The sequence below is a fragment of the Pogoniulus pusillus genome, chromosome 30, assembly GCF_015220805.1.
Source record: "Pogoniulus pusillus isolate bPogPus1 chromosome 30, bPogPus1.pri, whole genome shotgun sequence".
Classification (NCBI taxonomy): Eukaryota; Metazoa; Chordata; class Aves; order Piciformes; family Lybiidae; genus Pogoniulus; species Pogoniulus pusillus.
This window is the reverse complement of record NC_087293.1, coordinates 9,241,351-9,257,984: the sequence shown is the minus strand read 5'-3', so window position 1 is coordinate 9,257,984 and position 16,634 is coordinate 9,241,351. Positions and strand designations below refer to the sequence as shown.

At 43.2% G+C, this 16,634-nt stretch overlaps 2 protein-coding genes across 2 annotated transcripts; both read left to right on the top strand.

Annotated features, from left to right (window-relative positions):
- The first annotated feature begins 94 nt into the window (after window positions 1-94).
- Window positions 95-6,890, top strand: TMED2 (transmembrane p24 trafficking protein 2). The gene is made up of 4 exons (XM_064168420.1): window positions 95-425; window positions 1,755-1,947; window positions 4,282-4,389; window positions 5,391-6,890. The coding sequence occupies exons 1-4, from the start codon at window positions 246-248 to the stop codon at window positions 5,513-5,515; spliced, it is 606 nt and encodes a 201-aa protein (XP_064024490.1). The 5' UTR covers window positions 95-245; the 3' UTR covers window positions 5,516-6,890.
- A 1,029-nt stretch (window positions 6,891-7,919) lies between these two features.
- DDX55 (DEAD-box helicase 55) lies at window positions 7,920-16,588 on the top strand. The gene is made up of 14 exons (XM_064168914.1): window positions 7,920-8,059; window positions 8,503-8,553; window positions 8,640-8,726; window positions 9,307-9,398; window positions 9,509-9,571; window positions 10,224-10,373; window positions 10,839-11,028; window positions 11,571-11,653; window positions 12,505-12,636; window positions 13,562-13,654; window positions 14,300-14,414; window positions 15,062-15,230; window positions 15,596-15,888; window positions 16,351-16,588. Exons 1-14 carry the CDS (start codon window positions 7,952-7,954, stop codon window positions 16,516-16,518), a joined length of 1,794 nt encoding a protein of 597 aa, XP_064024984.1. The 5' UTR covers window positions 7,920-7,951; the 3' UTR covers window positions 16,519-16,588.
- The last annotated feature ends 46 nt before the right edge of the window (window positions 16,589-16,634 follow it).

Here is a 16,634-nt window from a genome sequence, read left to right as displayed (position 1 = left end):
CATTGGTTTATCCCGAGTGAGGGTCCCGCCTCCCGAGCCGCGCGGCTCCCTCCGCAGGGTTTAGGCGGTCGCGTTCCGAATAGTCCCTTAGTGGCCGCCGTAGCACAGGCCGTACGTGGCAGTGGGGCTGCGGCGGCCTATGAGCGGCGGCCCCGTGCCCCGGAAGGGGCGTGGCGCTGGGCGGAAGTCCCCCTCCCCTTTCCTGCTGGCCCGCCGCTCGGTGCCCCTTCCCGCTGGGCTCCGCCATGTCGCCGGTGCGGGCGGTGCTGGCGCTGCTGGCCGCGCTGGCGGCCCCGGCTGCTGCCTACTTCGTCAGCATCGACGCGCACGCTGAGGAGTGCTTCCTGGAGCGGGTGCCGTCCGGCACGAAGATGGGGCTCATCTTCGAGGTGGCGGAGGGGGGCTTTCTAGACATCGACGTGGAGGTGAGTGGCCGGCACTGCCGCGGCGGGCTGACCTTGGGTTGTGCCGAGAGAAGGGCTGCCGGGCTCTGCCCCGCCGCCGCGGAACTGCCCCGTGGCTGGGCGCTGCTGGGAGCTCCCGGGAGGGCAGCGGTGGCGGTGCCCCGTGGAGACGAGGGGGCGGACGCTGGCTTGAGTGTGCTCGTACCTTGGGCAAGTGTGGGATGGTTCCGCTTCGTCGCGGGGTCTCCCTGGAGGCTTGCTGCCGGGCAGCGGGTCTGGCTGGATTGGGCCTTGCGTGGCGGCGTGGGCATCCCCGAGGAGACGAGGTGCCTGGGGGTTGCGTTTCGTAAGGCTGCTTCTGTTGCTGCAGATGGAAGTCTTCCTGCTGTGGGAGCCGTGCTCTTCATATTTTCATTGTCGATCTGCTTGGTGCAGTCTTACCATAGTAAACTGTTGGGAGTGAAGAACGAACAGGGCTGTTCATTACAGAAACGTGTTGCTTGTACTGGGATTAATGTTCCTCCCCTTGAATCAAAAGGTGTTGGCTTTAACCAAGTGCATTGCCGTCTTGAAAGATGTAGGCAAGTCCTTTCTGACAGAGACATTGAGTCAACGCAGAACAATAAGTAAGAATTGCTTTCATTTTGGTGAAAAGCAGATAGTTGTTTGGGCTAACTTAGCCGCGAGAGAGCCGTTGCTGAGAGCGAATGTCGTAGTTTAAGGTTACATGTGGCTCTAAGACAAGGCAGAGTTGGGAAGCTCTAAATCCCATTCGCATCACTAGTGGAAACTCAACAGCACTTTGGCCTAGTGGGACAGCAGCCTTAAGACCACAGTGGCCCTGAGTGCTCAGTACTTGAGCTCTTGGTCCAGTTGAAATGGCAGCTGCAACAGTGCACGACTGTGTCTGATGTAGTGTTGGCGTATGGGAGAAGTTTTTTTTCCCCTTTTTGTTTTCCTTCAAGCAGCAGAGATAAGATTTCCCCTGCAGTTGTTCATTTGACTAACAGCCAGGACTGTCAATAGCTTGTGGTTGGCTCGTTCTTGAGTGTTTCTTATCTGGAATACAGAAGGCCAACAATCTTGGTTAGTAAGAGAGGCTTTTGTATGGATTTCTTCACCAAGAAGCTTTTTTGGTTTTTAAAAAGTAAAGGTTTCTGTGCAGACAAATGCATCACTGCTTTCTAGTTGTGGGAAGGAATGTGTGAAGGATGCTAAACAAGTCAGATCACAGATGATACTGGTAATTCTGACTGGATAAGCTCACAATATGCATGTGCTGTCGTAATGGGGTATTTAAACCCACTGTGTTTTAAAGAAAATGCATGATGTTTTGTGTTCCCTGCCCAGATTACAGGCCCTGACAATAAAGGAATATATAAAGGTGATCGAGAGTCCAGTGGAAAATACACGTTTGCTGCCCACATGGATGGAACTTACAAGTTTTGCTTTAGCAACAGAATGTCCACCATGACTCCCAAGATAGTGATGTTCACTATTGATATCGGGGAAGCTCCAAAGGGGCAAGACATGGAGACAGAAGGTGAGGAAGACTCTTGGAAAGATACTGGCTCCATTGCAGGAGCTTTTTTCCTGCATGCATCACTTTTGAATATGACCAGGATTCTCAGAATCCCTGTGTCCTCAGGCTGTCTAGGTAGCTTTTCTCTCGCACAGCTAAAAGGGATAAAGATGTTTTTAGAGCTCATTACACGATGTAATGCAAAATCACCAGGGAATCACTTGGCCATCTGCAGAAACTAATGCTTTCATCCTTTAGTCTGTTCATTGGTTTCATTCTCCAATTTCTAGTGTGCTCAGCACTATATAGACTACTTCATGCATTAGTTGAGCCCTTGATAAATGTACTAATATAATATTTTTCTCTGAGCCATGTAATTTAATGTTTTATCTGCAGCCTTTTGTCCTGTACTTGTGTTCATCTCTTACACTTTTCTCTAGGTGGTGGAGATACCTGGGATGGTATGTGTACTGCTTTTTGAAAGCTCATTAGCATCTTGTCTTTTGCATATGTTTATTCACTAACAGCTAACGTTTGCTCTGTAACATTTGTTTGTAGCATGAAAACGTCTTTTTAATAAACTACATAAAAGGTCTGATTCTGAGCAATGCTGAGCACCTGCAAGCTTCCATCAAGAGGTTTATACCCTTAGCAGCTCTTGGGATCAGGTCCTTGAACTGTCTGTGACAATTTGTCTTCAGGTGGTTGTTTGTGGTTAACAGAAGGCTTAACTGGGAGTTTTAGGTGAAATGAAAACACTGAACATCCAAGATTACTGGATGTTATAGATGGTGTTTCCTTTATATTGCTAAAAGGGTTCTTGAATAATTAAAAGTTTTTTGGAAATAATAAGCTTTTAAGTCATGAATTATCAGTAATGTTACAAGGGGGGAAAATAAACCCTGTCACTTGCTGTGAAATAAATGAATGTATCGGTTAGCAAGTTACAAAGTTTTGTTTAGCAGTCACTAACTAGCTAGAAAGGCAATACTTTCCTGGTTTCCATTTTATCAAGTAAATAACTGTGTGCATTGTGTGCTTGATACCACAAGTAATAAATTCCTAACTCGATTATTTTTTTCAAAGGCTCATTTAAGTATTTGATTGAGTCTGGATGTATCTGCTGTATTTATTAGTGTAACTTGGAAATTTTTAAGGCAAACAGGTTTTCTTGGGTGCATTTTTTTCTTGAGTGTGTTTAAACACTCCCAGCAACTGTAATTTCTTCTCTTACTAATAAACTGCTCTTAGTGCAGTGGACAGTTGGCCATAAAAATAAGGGATTTACAGTATTAGCAAAGTCAGTGTGACTTATACAGCTATATAGATTTTAATTGCCTTGACTGTTAGCCTCTGGGTTTTTTTTTTACTGTTCCCCATAAGGTGTGTATCTTGAATAGCTTTATTTTCAGAATATGAACTCGAACAGTTTGAAGCTTTCTCATTATCTTTTAATTAAAAAAGTAAAGAATGACCCTTTGGTGGAAAATGTCTTAGGTTTTGTGATGTAAGAGAGCTGATTGCCCCAGGGTACATCTGTGGAATGATAACTTGAACTTCTTTTGTTGCTTGAAAACTTTGGAAATCACTTGTGTAGGTTATAAATTTAGAAGTGGACAGTTCTTTGAGCATAAATATGTTCAAAAGATCCTGCTGTTGATCACTAAATCTTAGCTATTTGATCCTTCCAATTGCTGAACTACCTCAAGCTAGTTTACTGTCATGGGTTTGGTATTTTCTTCCTTTTCTGATTTCCCAAAATCCCAGAACCTGAAGCCAGTTCCTGCCCCCTGCCAGCCCCCTTTGGCATTGTTTCTGCTGAATGCTGTGCTTCAGCTAAACGGAAAGATCACAGGATGTGAAAAGTTGCTTGAGAAAGTGATCTCATTTTGCCAGCATCATGATCTTAAGCTGAATTCTCAGTCATTCTATTTTTGCAAGCTTAACAACTGGGGAAGGCTGTGGTGATTGCTTGAAATACACTGGACAACATCAGCAAGTAGGTAATAGAGTGTGTTACTGAGCTTACATGTTCTCACATTCTGTTTTTCTGGAGAAGTGTGCCCATGCTGGAAATAAATGGTCTGTGCTGACTCTAAATTTTGTGTCTTATGCCTTCTAGTTGGGTGTGGAGAACATTTTCCAAACTGTTACAAACACAGAGATGTGTTAGGAATGGTGGTGCTGTGAAAACTAAACTTGACTTGGCTGTAAGGGTAGAGACTTTTCAGCTTTACAGGCTGCATTTTTCAGAACTTCTGCAACAGGAAATTAAGTCTAACCACTGATAGACTTTAACAAATTGGCTTTTGAGTCAATAACAGACTTTCTGATGCTTCTGAAATTATTCCACAGCTCATCAGAACAAGCTAGAAGAGATGATCAATGAACTAGCAGTGGCCATGACAGCTGTAAAGCATGAACAGGAGTACATGGAAGTTCGTGAAAGAATACATAGAGCAAGTAGGTGTCTTCAACTTTAATGTCTTCTCCCCTCTGGTGAATTTAGTGTGGTTTTGAAATACAAGTCCATGGAAGCTATTCCCAGTTACTAACAGAAAACAAGAACAAGTTCTGAAAGAACTGCCTGTAAAATGAAGAATGTAGTTGGTGCTTGCAGTCTACATGAGAGGAAAGCAAATTTAATGAAGATTGCTGTGCAGAATAATCTTTGCTTAGTTGATGTAAATTCTGTAGGTCTTCGAGTGGCACATTCATGAGGATATCAGTAATGATGTGGTTCCCAGGAAGAGAGTTTTCTGGAACTATTGCCTTATCCTTGAAGTGGGTGTGGCTTAATTGAGTTTTAAAAATATTTAATTGAAATACTGCAGATTTGTTGTTATTTCCAAGAAGAGAATGGGCTTAACTCTCCAGTTACAGCCCTTGCCCTCTGAAATACAGCTGTGGAGTATGACAAAGTGCCAAGTGGTACCTCAGGGGAAGGCCAGTGAGACTAAAGGGCAAATATTCTCCATGTGAAAATGCATTATACTAAAGCACTGACACTCAACCTTTTGAACCTATGAATATTTCCAAGTTTAGGACTTCTGTTATTAGTGGTCTGAAGTAAGAAAATGCTGAATTTTTCAAACCAAAGATAATGAACTTTTAGAGATTAGAAATTCCTCACTTGACTTGGAAACATAACCATTACTGAAGGCAGCAAGTGGCTTCTGTCTGCTAGTTAAAAGCTGTGTGGGCACTTTGAAGGTGGGCAGCATAGAGAGAGCGCTGCAGTGTATGTCCAAAGTTGAAATTATAACATCTTACATAGCACATTTCAAGGTGTTCAGAAAAATCTTCCCTCTCAGTTCTCAAGTCTCTTCTCTCAGGCTGCAGAGTCTTGTTGTAATGACATAATACACCTATCAGTAGTGGATGTGCAGTACTATGGTTTCAGTGACAAAATGTGGCTTAAGTACTTTGTTCCTTACTTGTGTTTTTTTTTTTTTCCCCAACAGTTAATGACAACACAAACAGCAGAGTGGTTCTTTGGTCATTCTTTGAAGCTCTTGTACTAGTTGCCATGACACTGGGACAAATCTACTATCTGAAGAGGTTTTTTGAAGTCCGAAGGGTGGTTTAAGAGTACTTTTCTGGTCCCGGATTTCAGTTCACTGTCTACCAAACATCCTGGTCACAAAAAAAAAAAGTCATTTAGTTTCTGAACCCTCCTTACCGAACTGTAAAACTTATTTGCTTCTGTTCCTTCCTAGTTAAAAAATGAATTGTTTTTATATATCTTCTGTAGCAAAAGCTGTGCTGAAATCTTGTCACTTAATTGGGATAACTTTTTCACTTAAATCTGCCTATTCTGTATGCTAAGCGAGGTCCAAGCAAGCTGCAAATGCTGTAACTCAGCTGTAGTAACAAGCAATGTTGATGTCTCTTCTAACATTTTTTCTTTTCCCTGGTTTCATAAGTACTTGTAGTTCTATCTAGGGAAACGGTACAAAGCCCTAACATGACTGTTTGCAATTTTGACATCTTGAACCCTGCAGTAGGTGTTACAAAATTGAAAGAATCCCTTTTTCACTTATGTAAGCTGCCAAGGAGAAGTGATTGGAACTTTATGTTGATAATGAACAGAAGACAGCTGACCACTTCCACTCTAGTACTCACACCTAGTTGCCGTTTGAAAGGAAGTCTTCAGTAACTCTCCTAACTACATCAACTTCGTCCCAAAGCTCTTTTAAATTTAACAAGTCGATATGAAGTTATGTTTTCTCCTCATCTCTGAATGTTTTTAGTCTTTCACAGGTTTCCTCTCGGAGCCTTGTGTGCAGTGTCTTGCAAACCGTAGTTAACCCTTTGGTTTCCACAGGTCCAAAGCTCAGACTGTTGGCGCTGCTGCAGAACGCAATTAGTGCTCAGGAAACCTGGACTCCTGATGCCAAAGGGTTAATGAATCTGGGGGTTTCTTGCGATGCTATGCAGCCCTTGTATTTAAGTTAAGTGGCAGCTTCTGCCCTCACCTGATCACAATTAGCATAACGCTAACTACCGTCACGATTTCTTTTTCCAGGCACATGCAGATTTGGTTTTGTATAAAGTTCCTTTCCTCGGTATCTGATGATTGGTTTCACAATTAAAGAAGCGTCTGATGTGGGTGCTGAGCCAGGATTATGTTGTGACTGATGTATATTAGTTGTAATCATTTTTGGGGTGGGGTGGGGTCTTTTCCAGGGGGGAGCCTCTACAAGTAACACACAACAGTTTTGTACAATTAATTTAAGATTTGTTACAGGTTTTCATGTTCCAGGTAAAGTTTTTTCAACCTTGGGCAAACACTTGCAGCAGTTCTTCGGCAAGGTGGCTCTTCCACCTTACTGCAACTGTTGTGTGCCAATATTTTTGTGTAAAACACTTCAAACTGAATTCTAAGATGTACATTTAAAATTTGCTTGTGAATCTAATTATGACCCAGGTTCGATAAATAAACAAATTCTTTAAAAAAAAAAGTGTGGTTTGGGGTTTTTTGGTTGTTGCTGTGATGCAGTAAGGAACGTGTAAAGCTTTTTATAAAGTATCTCTTAGGATATCAGGAATTACCTGAGGGGTGGTTGTGGCCAGGAGGAGGTTGCTCTCTTCTCTCAGGTGGCCAGCACCAGAACGAGAGGACACAGCCTCAAGCTACACCAGGGGAAATTTAGGCTGGAGGTGAGGAGAAAGTTCTTCACTGAGAGAGTCATTGGACACTGGAATGGGCTGCCCGGGGAGGTGGTGGAGTCGCCGTCCCTGGGCCTGTTCAAGGCAGGATTGGACGTGGCACTTGGTGCCATGGTCTAGCCTTGAGCTCTGTGGTAAAGGGTTGGACTTGATGATCTGTGAGGTCTCTTCCAACCTTGGTGATACTGTGAAAATTTCAGTCTGCTTTAGAGGCAGATAGAAGAAGTTGTAGGTACTTCTGAACCTGCATTTTTGCTGCTCAGCTTTGGGGCAGCTGTTGCACTGTTACGTGTGACCCACGGCAGTACTTAACTGTCGTGAGATGCCAACGTGGTGGAGGTTGGAAGGGACCTATGGAGATCTACTGCAGCTTCCTGGTGAAGCAGGATCACCCACAGCAGCTTGCCCAGGTCACAGTGTCTCCAGAGAAGGAGACTCCACAACCTCTCTGGGCAGTCTGCTCCAGGGCTTTATCCCCCTCACAGGAAACCAATTTCTCCTCTTGTTCAGGTGGAACCTGGGTTCCAGTTTGTGCCTGTTAGCCTTGCTCCTGTCTCTGGACACCACTGACGAGTCTGTCCCCATTCTCTTCTTCCCTCATGCATTAGATATTTATATACAGTGATAAGAGAAGACGCTATGGTAGGCTACTTGCCATAAAAATACTATTTTTCGGCTGTGGTCAAAAGGTGATTTAGTTTTCTTTTAGAGGGGGTAAAATCCTGGTGGCGGTGGGTGGTGGCAGCGAGGCCGAGGCCGGAACCAAAGGGCCGAGGCCGGAACCAAAGGGCCGCGGCCTTGTTGCCGCACGGCCCCCCGAGGCTGGCGGAGCCGGCTGGGACGCCCGTCCAAGATGGAGGCGGTGACTGAGGGGAGCTGGGAGTCGCTGCCCGTGGCGCTGAGCGCGGGGGTGCTGCAGGCGCTGCGGGAGCTCGGCTTCGCCCGCATGACACCGGTGCAGGTGAGGGGCCTCGGGGAGCGGCCACGGCCCTGTGGCTGCCCCGGGGAGGGAGAGTATGCGGGGGCAAGGCAGGGCCTGAGGAGGGAGAGTGCGGGCGGTGTTGGCAGCGCCTTGGCTAGCCCGTGCCGGCCTGAGGAGGGAGAGTGCGGGCGGTGTTGGCAGCGCCTGGGCTGGCCAGTGCCGGCCTGAGGAGGGAGAGTGCGGGCGGCGTCAGTGTGTTCGGTCGCAGCTCCGAGGCCGCCGGACGGCAGTTACTGGATTCTGTAGCAGCGAAGGAAGTCGTAGCCTATAGCTGTCTCGCAGTCCATGGCTCTCCTGGTCCTATCTCTGCTGGTGGAACGTTTACAGAGAACTTTGTTACCTCTTAGGGGAATTTAGCCTGTGTGAGATTTACTTCTACCGTCGACAATTCAACTGTTCGTGTGATGTACTCTCTTTTTCAGTCTGCCACCATTCCCCTCTTCATGAATAACAAGGATGTGGCTGCAGAAGCGGTGAGTGCTTTTTCTTGATGGAGTTTGTGACTATTTTTGTCGTGTCTCTGGAGCTGCAGGAGAGCTGACTCTTTCCCTTCTCACAGGTAACGGGCAGTGGCAAAACCTTAGCATTTGTAATTCCCATACTGGAAATTCTTCTTAGGAGAGAAGAAAAATTGAAGAAAATGCAGGTAAGATAAGTCCTGCAGGCCTGTATATATTTTTATGATCTTCAAACAGGATTTGAGGACTTCAGGAAAGGTGCCAATAAGGAAAATTGCATACACATATAATGACTGCTCAGCTATTTGATATAACAGCAATGATAAACTTTTTACTACTTAACTTAAAAATAGAAAATTTAAGTGCTTTTTTTTCACTTAGATACAGCTTCTTACTCGACAGGACCAAAACAGTGTCCTGAGCTGTTAGAAAAATGTGTAAAAATACCAGATCCATCAATGTACTGCAGAGATGAATCTTTTGAGTGCCTTTTGGCACCTGTTGGCTTTGAATACATTCTAATGTACAGAGAACTTACATTGTCATTTGCTGTTAGATACCATTATTAGGTACTGCTCTTTGAGCAGAGGTATTTTGCACCTCTGTCATAGATATGTCCTTTAATTTTGTAGTCTTTGTGGAAAGGTTTTGTCTAAAACTAGGATCATAAACATCATTTATATTCGCTTAGCTTGTAGGGAGAGTTTTTCCCAAATCTTTTTCCTGGTCTGTTATTTTCCATAAATTCCTTTTGTTTTTCCCATGCAGGTTGGAGCTATAATTATTACCCCAACAAGAGAATTAGCTATTCAAATTGAAGAGGTGCTGTCACATTTCACAAAACACTTCCCAAAGTTCAGGTGGGTGAACTTGAGGCTTGTCAAGACCATAGTTCCTTTTTTCTGTTTCTGTTATTCATAAGACAGCAGAGCTTAAAGATGACCTAATTCTTCTCGTTCTGTTGTTTTAGTCAGATTCTTTTAATTGGTGGTAGGAATCCCATGGAAGATGTTGAAAAGTTCAAAGAACATGGGTGAGTTCTTGTTAGCCATTTTTACCAATGCCTTGCAGCTGTTTGTTTTCTCTGTGTCTTTGTGGATTTACGATTAGGGCTGGTTCTAAACTTTCATGGTACAGTAAGAATATGTGAGGAAATGGTGGATTAATGGCACAGTAAGACAATAGGGAAGGATCATGTGTGAAGTTGGTACCATTTACATGCTGTTTGGGTGAAGAACAATGTGCAGCATGGAGAGTTGAAAAAAGTCTTCACTGGATTTTTCAGTTCTTGTAAAAGTTCAACTAGCAGTAGGCTCTAATGACATTGAGACCCTGCTGATGAACAGTTTTCTGGAACTGATGCTGGTAATGATGATGAAGTCTTGAAGCAAATATATCTGCCTCTGGCTTTTGCCTGGGGCTACCAAATGCTTCTTCTGACTGATAACTGAGTATATTCTCTACTTTTATTACCACAAATTATATGCTTTTATCTGAGGGCTTTTTGTCCCATCAACCCAGTGTCAACCACTGAAATATGAGTACAGTCAGAAGTGGCAAACTGAAACTTTTATTATCACAGCACAAACCTGCACACAAGCGGGTTGCATTCCTCAATAATGTTAGCGTAACTGGGCTTTACCTTGCCCAGTTACAAAGTCATTGTGTATTTTGTTCACAAACAGGGGAAACATCATTGTAGCTACACCAGGTCGCTTGGAAGATCTATTCAGAAGAAAAGCAGATGGGCTGGACCTAGCAAGTTGTGTGAAATCTCTTGATGTGTTGGTTTTAGATGAAGCAGACAGACTTCTAGATATGGGCTTTGAAGCAAGGTATTTCAATAATAAGTTCTAATATAATAATATCTAACTATAATAATAATAACTTCTGCAGTCATAAATGAATTTGTCTGATAGATGTGACTGACCATGACCTACAGTGACCTTTAAAGTTAGATTTGTTCAGTTTGGTTCTTTTACCTCTCTTTGCTCTGCAAACTGCATAAAGCAATTGCTGAGAAGGGAAGAAAACTAAAAAAAAGTGGATCCTTGATGAATACAGTTTGCAGTTTCTTTTTCCTAATGTTTATTAGCACATGCAGTGTTAATGTTTGATTGACACTTACTTGTCAGAATGGCTTAAAGCAGTTGAACAAAGCTTTGATGTCCCTTGTTTCTTGCTCTCACAGTTAAGATTATCAGTTAACTGGTTTGTTTGTAGAATCTTGCTACCGGTGATTAAACTTCTTTCTGAGGGAATCTGTGGGACAGTTACATTTTACATGTGCTTACTTGCAGCTTAAATGCCATTCTGGACCTTTTGCCCAAGCAGAGACGGACAGGGCTCTTCTCAGCAACTCAGACGCAAGAGGTGGAGAACCTGGTGAGAGCAGGTCTCCGGAATCCTGTCCGCATCTCGGTGAAGGAGAAGGGAATGGCTGCAAGCAACACACAGAAAACTCCCACACGCCTGGAGAACTATTACATGGTGTGAACCTCTGTGCTTTATGATGATTTCTTGTTCTCTGTCTTTCTGCCTTGACTCTATCAGTAAGTTTCTAAGGCTTGGCTAGTTAGGGTCATGTTAATAGAGGAAATAAGTCTCAAAACATAAAGCTCTTGCAGGTTCTCCAAAGCCCAGTAACCAAGCTAAGGAGAAAGATTGGAATTAGCAGCCCTGTGAGTTTTGTCTGGCTGGCCAGGAGCTGTAACCATGAATGAGCTGCAGTGCTGTGGATCCTTGTCTTACCTGGGACAAAACTTTGGTGATTACAGAGAAATGGCAGAGAGGAACCTGTGAAAATGAGGGAGTGGGATAGTGGCTGAGATGGGAAAACTGGGAGTTAAAGTATTCATTTTATTTAAACTAAGATGCATCAAAGAGTGGCATTGCACATGATGGACTGCGGGAGAATGATCAGTATTGAGAAATTATGCTCACAGGCAATGTTCAGTACAAATTGAAGGGGCAAGTGGGCTGATCACTTTTATATCAAGTCCACTGTATTTTTTTTCTTCTACATTGTATAGATCTGCAAAGCAGATGAAAAATTCAATCAGCTGGTGCATTTTCTTTGTCAGCACAAGCAGGAAAAGCATCTAGTATTTTTCAGGTAATGCTGTTTGTATTTCATTGTGAGCAGTGTGGAGTTTCATTATTTAAATTCCAAAGCTGGGCCCCGTGACGCACAAGTGTTTTAAAAGTGAGTCATTTGAATCGTATGTATAGAATAGAGAGACTGATTGTAGCTTCCTACCAGGATTGTGTTGAACTTAAAAAACACTCATAGTTCATGTTTTATGTAGTAAAGAAAGGCATTACAGGTGTTAATTATAAAAATGATGTACAGTTTTGGACTCCTCAGTTCAAGAGAGACAAGAAACTACTGGAGAAAGTCCAGTGGAGGCTGCAAAGATGCTGAGGGGCCTCCCTCTGAGGAGGAAAGCCTGAGCGACCTGGGACTGTTTAGCCTGGAGAAGAGCAGCCTGAGGAGATCTGCTCAATGCATATAAATATTTGAAGGGAAGGGGTCAAGAGAATGGGACCAGACTCTTTTCAGTAGTGCCCAGTGATAGGATAAGGGGCAATGGGCACACATGAACCCAGAATGTTCCACCTAAACATATGGAAACACTTCTTTGCTGTGAAGGTGATGGAGCCCTGGAGCAGGCTGCCCAGGGAGGTTGTGGACTCCCCCTTTCTGGACAGGTTCCAAACCTGCCTGGACATTGTGATCCTGCGCAGCCTACTCTGGGTGACACTACTTTAGCAGAGTGGTTAAACTAGATGATCTCCAGAGGTCCCTTCCAGCACCCACCATACTGGCGTTCTTGGGTTTAAATAAACATAGGCACAGGTGTGAATTTTGGAAGGGTCTTGGACCACTCTCATTTGGCTGTCTAAACCAGATTAAAAGTGCAGCATAATCTTTTGCTTTTATGTCTGTTTTTGTCACAACAACAGCACATGTGCCTGCGTGGAATACTATGGGAAGGCTTTGGAATCCTTAATTAAACAAGTGAAAATCATGAGCATCCATGGGAAAATGAAACACAAGCGTAACAAGATTTTCACTGCATTTCGGAAGCTCCCAGGGTAAGAATGTAGGGATAGGCAAAACCAGGCAGAGGCAGAAATTTGAAGGGATGTGTAATTCTGTCTGATAATGTTCTTCTGTCAGTGAAGTGTGGTACAGTGATGTTGTTTGTGCTGAGGAGAAGGATGCTGCTAGCTGGTTGTGAATGTATTTAAATACATGTGGTAGCATGGAAGGTGCAGGGACCTGAATTTAGGATGTCGTGCAGCCTTGGACAAATCCTGCAACCCGGAACCCTCTAAAATTTGTGCGGCTTGCTGGCCATATGAAACATGATGAAGCCTGTTTTGCAGTTGTTGTTTGTGCTGCTACAATGTGGGCACATTGTAGCATCACATGCTACAGCCATTAGCTTTACTCGTAGGGAACTGGTAGTGAAAATAACCTTGTCCTTGTGAGTTACCCAGGGAAACCCAGGGTGATGAACAAGGATTTGGTAACACAATGCTGTAATTTTTCCTGCAGAAAAATATTGTTGGATTTTCAGGGTGTTGTTAAGAGGCTATTGCCTCGTTAGCTGCCATTTTTACTGTATGGGACCTGAGTTTTTACTTTTGATAGTGTAAGAAAAACAATTGCCAGTAGACTGTAAGAGCAGCTGTTTTGAACAGATTGCTAAAATTCATTCTCTTCAATCTTATAGTAAAATGTTTGTAGTGTTATGTTCAACTCTGTAACAGAAAATAGATTTTTCTTACTGAAGTAATGTAAATCACATTTCTTTTTGTATTAGATCACTGTGCAGAATTTTAGTTGGTGGAAGCTTCAGTTACCATGTAGTGTTTTGTGTCTTTTCAAAACCCAAATGTTTGAAAGCATTTTGTTCCACATTCTGCTGCACAGATGCAGAATACACAGTTGGGGCACACACACTGGCTCTTCTCACATAGCTGTTTAACTAAAATGCACTTTTTCTTCCTCTAGTGGCATTTTGGTTTGCACTGATGTGATGGCCCGTGGCATAGACATTCCAGAAGTACACTGGGTTTTGCAGTATGACCCACCTAGCAGTGCAAGGTACAACTTCAGAGCTCAAGAACCTTTGCTCGTGGTAACGTTACTGTATTGTGCAGGTGTTAATTGGAACACGCACTACTGAGAACGTGTTGAATTGCTGCCTGGGATTTAATCTGAGTGAAAACACAAACTAAGGCGTGAACAAGGGAGACTAAAACACTGCTGTTTTGCTGACTGCTGTGACTGAAATGACTATGTGTTCTCTGTGCATAAGCCAAATGGGTGGTGGTTGCTATTTAGATCTGTGTGAGGAGGCCCTCTGCGCTAAGGTGTTGTGTGAGAATGTCAAAAATATACTGAGAGGATGGGTGAGAACAGAGATGAGAGTGGGGATGGAGCTTTCTAAGGAAGGGTCCACTGTAGGCTTATGTGAATGTCACATTTGTGTTTTAACTTCTACTGTCATCATTCTGCTTTGAGTTCACCCCAACCAGATACCCCTTGCTGTAACACACAGCTTTAAAAGTTAAATGGGACTACTGCACATCCCTTGCGTGGCATTTTATTGATTCCTGGTGGTCATTTCAAAAGTACATGGCACTTTTGCATTTCCCATTCCACAAGTTCTGCCTTTTTGCTGCCCGATACTTTTATGATCAGGCTGAGCATCTCCTGTTAAGTGAGCTCTGTGCTCTGTTGTTCCAGTGCCTTTGTACATCGGTGTGGGCGGACAGCGCGGATCGGTAACGTGGGCAGTGCACTTGTGTTTTTGCTTCCTATGGAAGAGGCTTACGTTAACTTCCTTTCAATCAACCAAAAGGTTAGTGGGCCTTTGTTCTATCCCAAAGCAGGGAAGGCTTACTGATGAGAGTTTTGACATCAGAATTTATAGAATTTAAGGCCATATGCACAGGAAGGGTTTTAGCAGAAGTGCACAATTGAAAAAAGACAAGATCTGCTTCGTAATCAGCTGTTGGAACTTGATGGCTCCCAGCGCTCTCAGCTCAGTTTGTAGCAGAACATGTGATGTGTTGAGTAAGGAAAGGTTGTTAATTTCTAGGAGTGTGTAGACCAGACTTTTCCAGAAGGGCAACTGGCTTATATTCTTACTCCCAACTCTGCCACCAATTTATTCACCGCTCCCTCTGTGCTCATTTCCTATGCCTGGTCCTGCATTGTTTTGGTGTTAATTGTATATGTTCTTCAGAGCTCTACTAATGAGAATGTAACTTGATAAGGCCCAAAATGGTGTTGCTCCCATCCCGAGTTGTAGTCTGTGCACTCTGCTGGGCTAGGACATCTGGGGCTGAATGGTGATCTGGAGTGTAGAAATGAGCAAGTAGGAGGAAAGGGGCTCAAACCTCCTTCAAGGTTACCTGGGAATGAAGTGTATGAAGTTTCAGAGTGTGTTTCAAATTGTTCAGCTGAACTTTCCCTTTGGTTATGTATTTCTTTTCTGCTTTTCAGTGCCCCATGCAGGAAATGAAACCACAGACACGTGTGTTAGATCATCTTCCAAAACTGAAGGCTATGGCCCTATCTGACAGGGCAGTGTTTGAAAAGGGGATGAAAGCTTTTGTGTCTTACATCCAGGCCTATGCCAAACATGAATGTAACCTCATCTTCCGAGTAAAAGGTAATTCCCAGCAGGGCCTGCCAGCTCCTGCTGTTCTTTTCAGAAAACAGTATTTGGTTGTGGAAAGAACACAGTCTTCCTGTCCACAAGCTTCAGCTGCTGGTTTCTGATCTCAAATTTACTTTCTGTAGCATCAGATTCTCACAGAACTGTTTTTTCAAGCAACTTGTTTCTTGCTACTTTCAAGAGAAAACATTTTGTCAGTGAGTTTGACCAAACTGATATGAACATATGCAAAAGCGAATTTGCATTGTCACTAGTACTGAATACAGAGTGCAAGCAATACAGTAAGACAGCTTTTGTGACTTAGTGAAATGAACTTTTCATCCAGCAGGAAACTGACTCTCAAATCTTTATTCTAACAGATCTGGATTTTGCTAGCCTTGCCAAAGGTTTTGCGTTATTAAAAATGCCAAAGATGCCAGAACTAAGAGGGAAATGTTTTCCAGACTTTACTCCAGTTACTGTTAATACAGACTCCATTTCATTTAAGGATAAAAATAGAGAAAAACAGAGACAAAAGCAATTGGAACAACAGAAAAAAGAACGAGAGGAAAATGGAGGGAAAAAGAAGTTCATAAAGAACAAAGCCTGGTCAAAGCAGAAAGCCAAAAGGGAGAAGAAAAAGAAAGTAACAGCTAAAAGGAAGTGTGAAGAGGTAAATTTTGCCTGCTTTGTTAATCTGCATGTGGTTGCTGTAATGTAGGAATGTGCTATCAAATGGCAGAGAACCGTGGGGGGTTAGTTTGGTGGAAGTAATGACTGTAAATTGCCAGGACCTTGGCAGGCAAATCATAACAAAATTACAGAGCAGCTTTTAAAAGCCAAACACTAAAACAACTTCTCAGCACTCTGATGCCAGTCAGCAATGCTGCCAGCAGAGATTTTCATGTCTGAGAGGTCCAGCTGTTTGGTAGGGTAGTGGACATCACTTACTATTTATTTCTCTTTGCTTTTCTCAAGTCTCAACAAGTGTAACTGAGAGTTAAGTAATTTTCTAGATGAAGATGGAACTTTATTTCCTGATTGCGTACTTGAGGCAAAATCTGCTGTAAACTTCTCTTGTGTTTGAAAATATGATGATGTTGTGTTTAATTTGTTGTTTTTTGCCTGACAACAGGGTTCTGACATTGAAGATGAGGACATGGAAGAGCTGCTGAATGACACAAGACTCTTGAAAAGATTAAAAAAGGGAAAAATTAGTGAAGAAGAATTTGAGAAGAGACTAACAGGCAACCAGAGAAGACTCAAAGCAGAAACTATTGCTGACTTAGAGTCTGAAGGCTGACAGTTATTCTGACGTTGCTTTTACACTAGAATCCTCCCTGTTTCAATAAAACTGTATTTTTATAACAAAATTATGTTGCAGAGGAAAGAACTGATCTAATGTCTTCAGGGACCTGG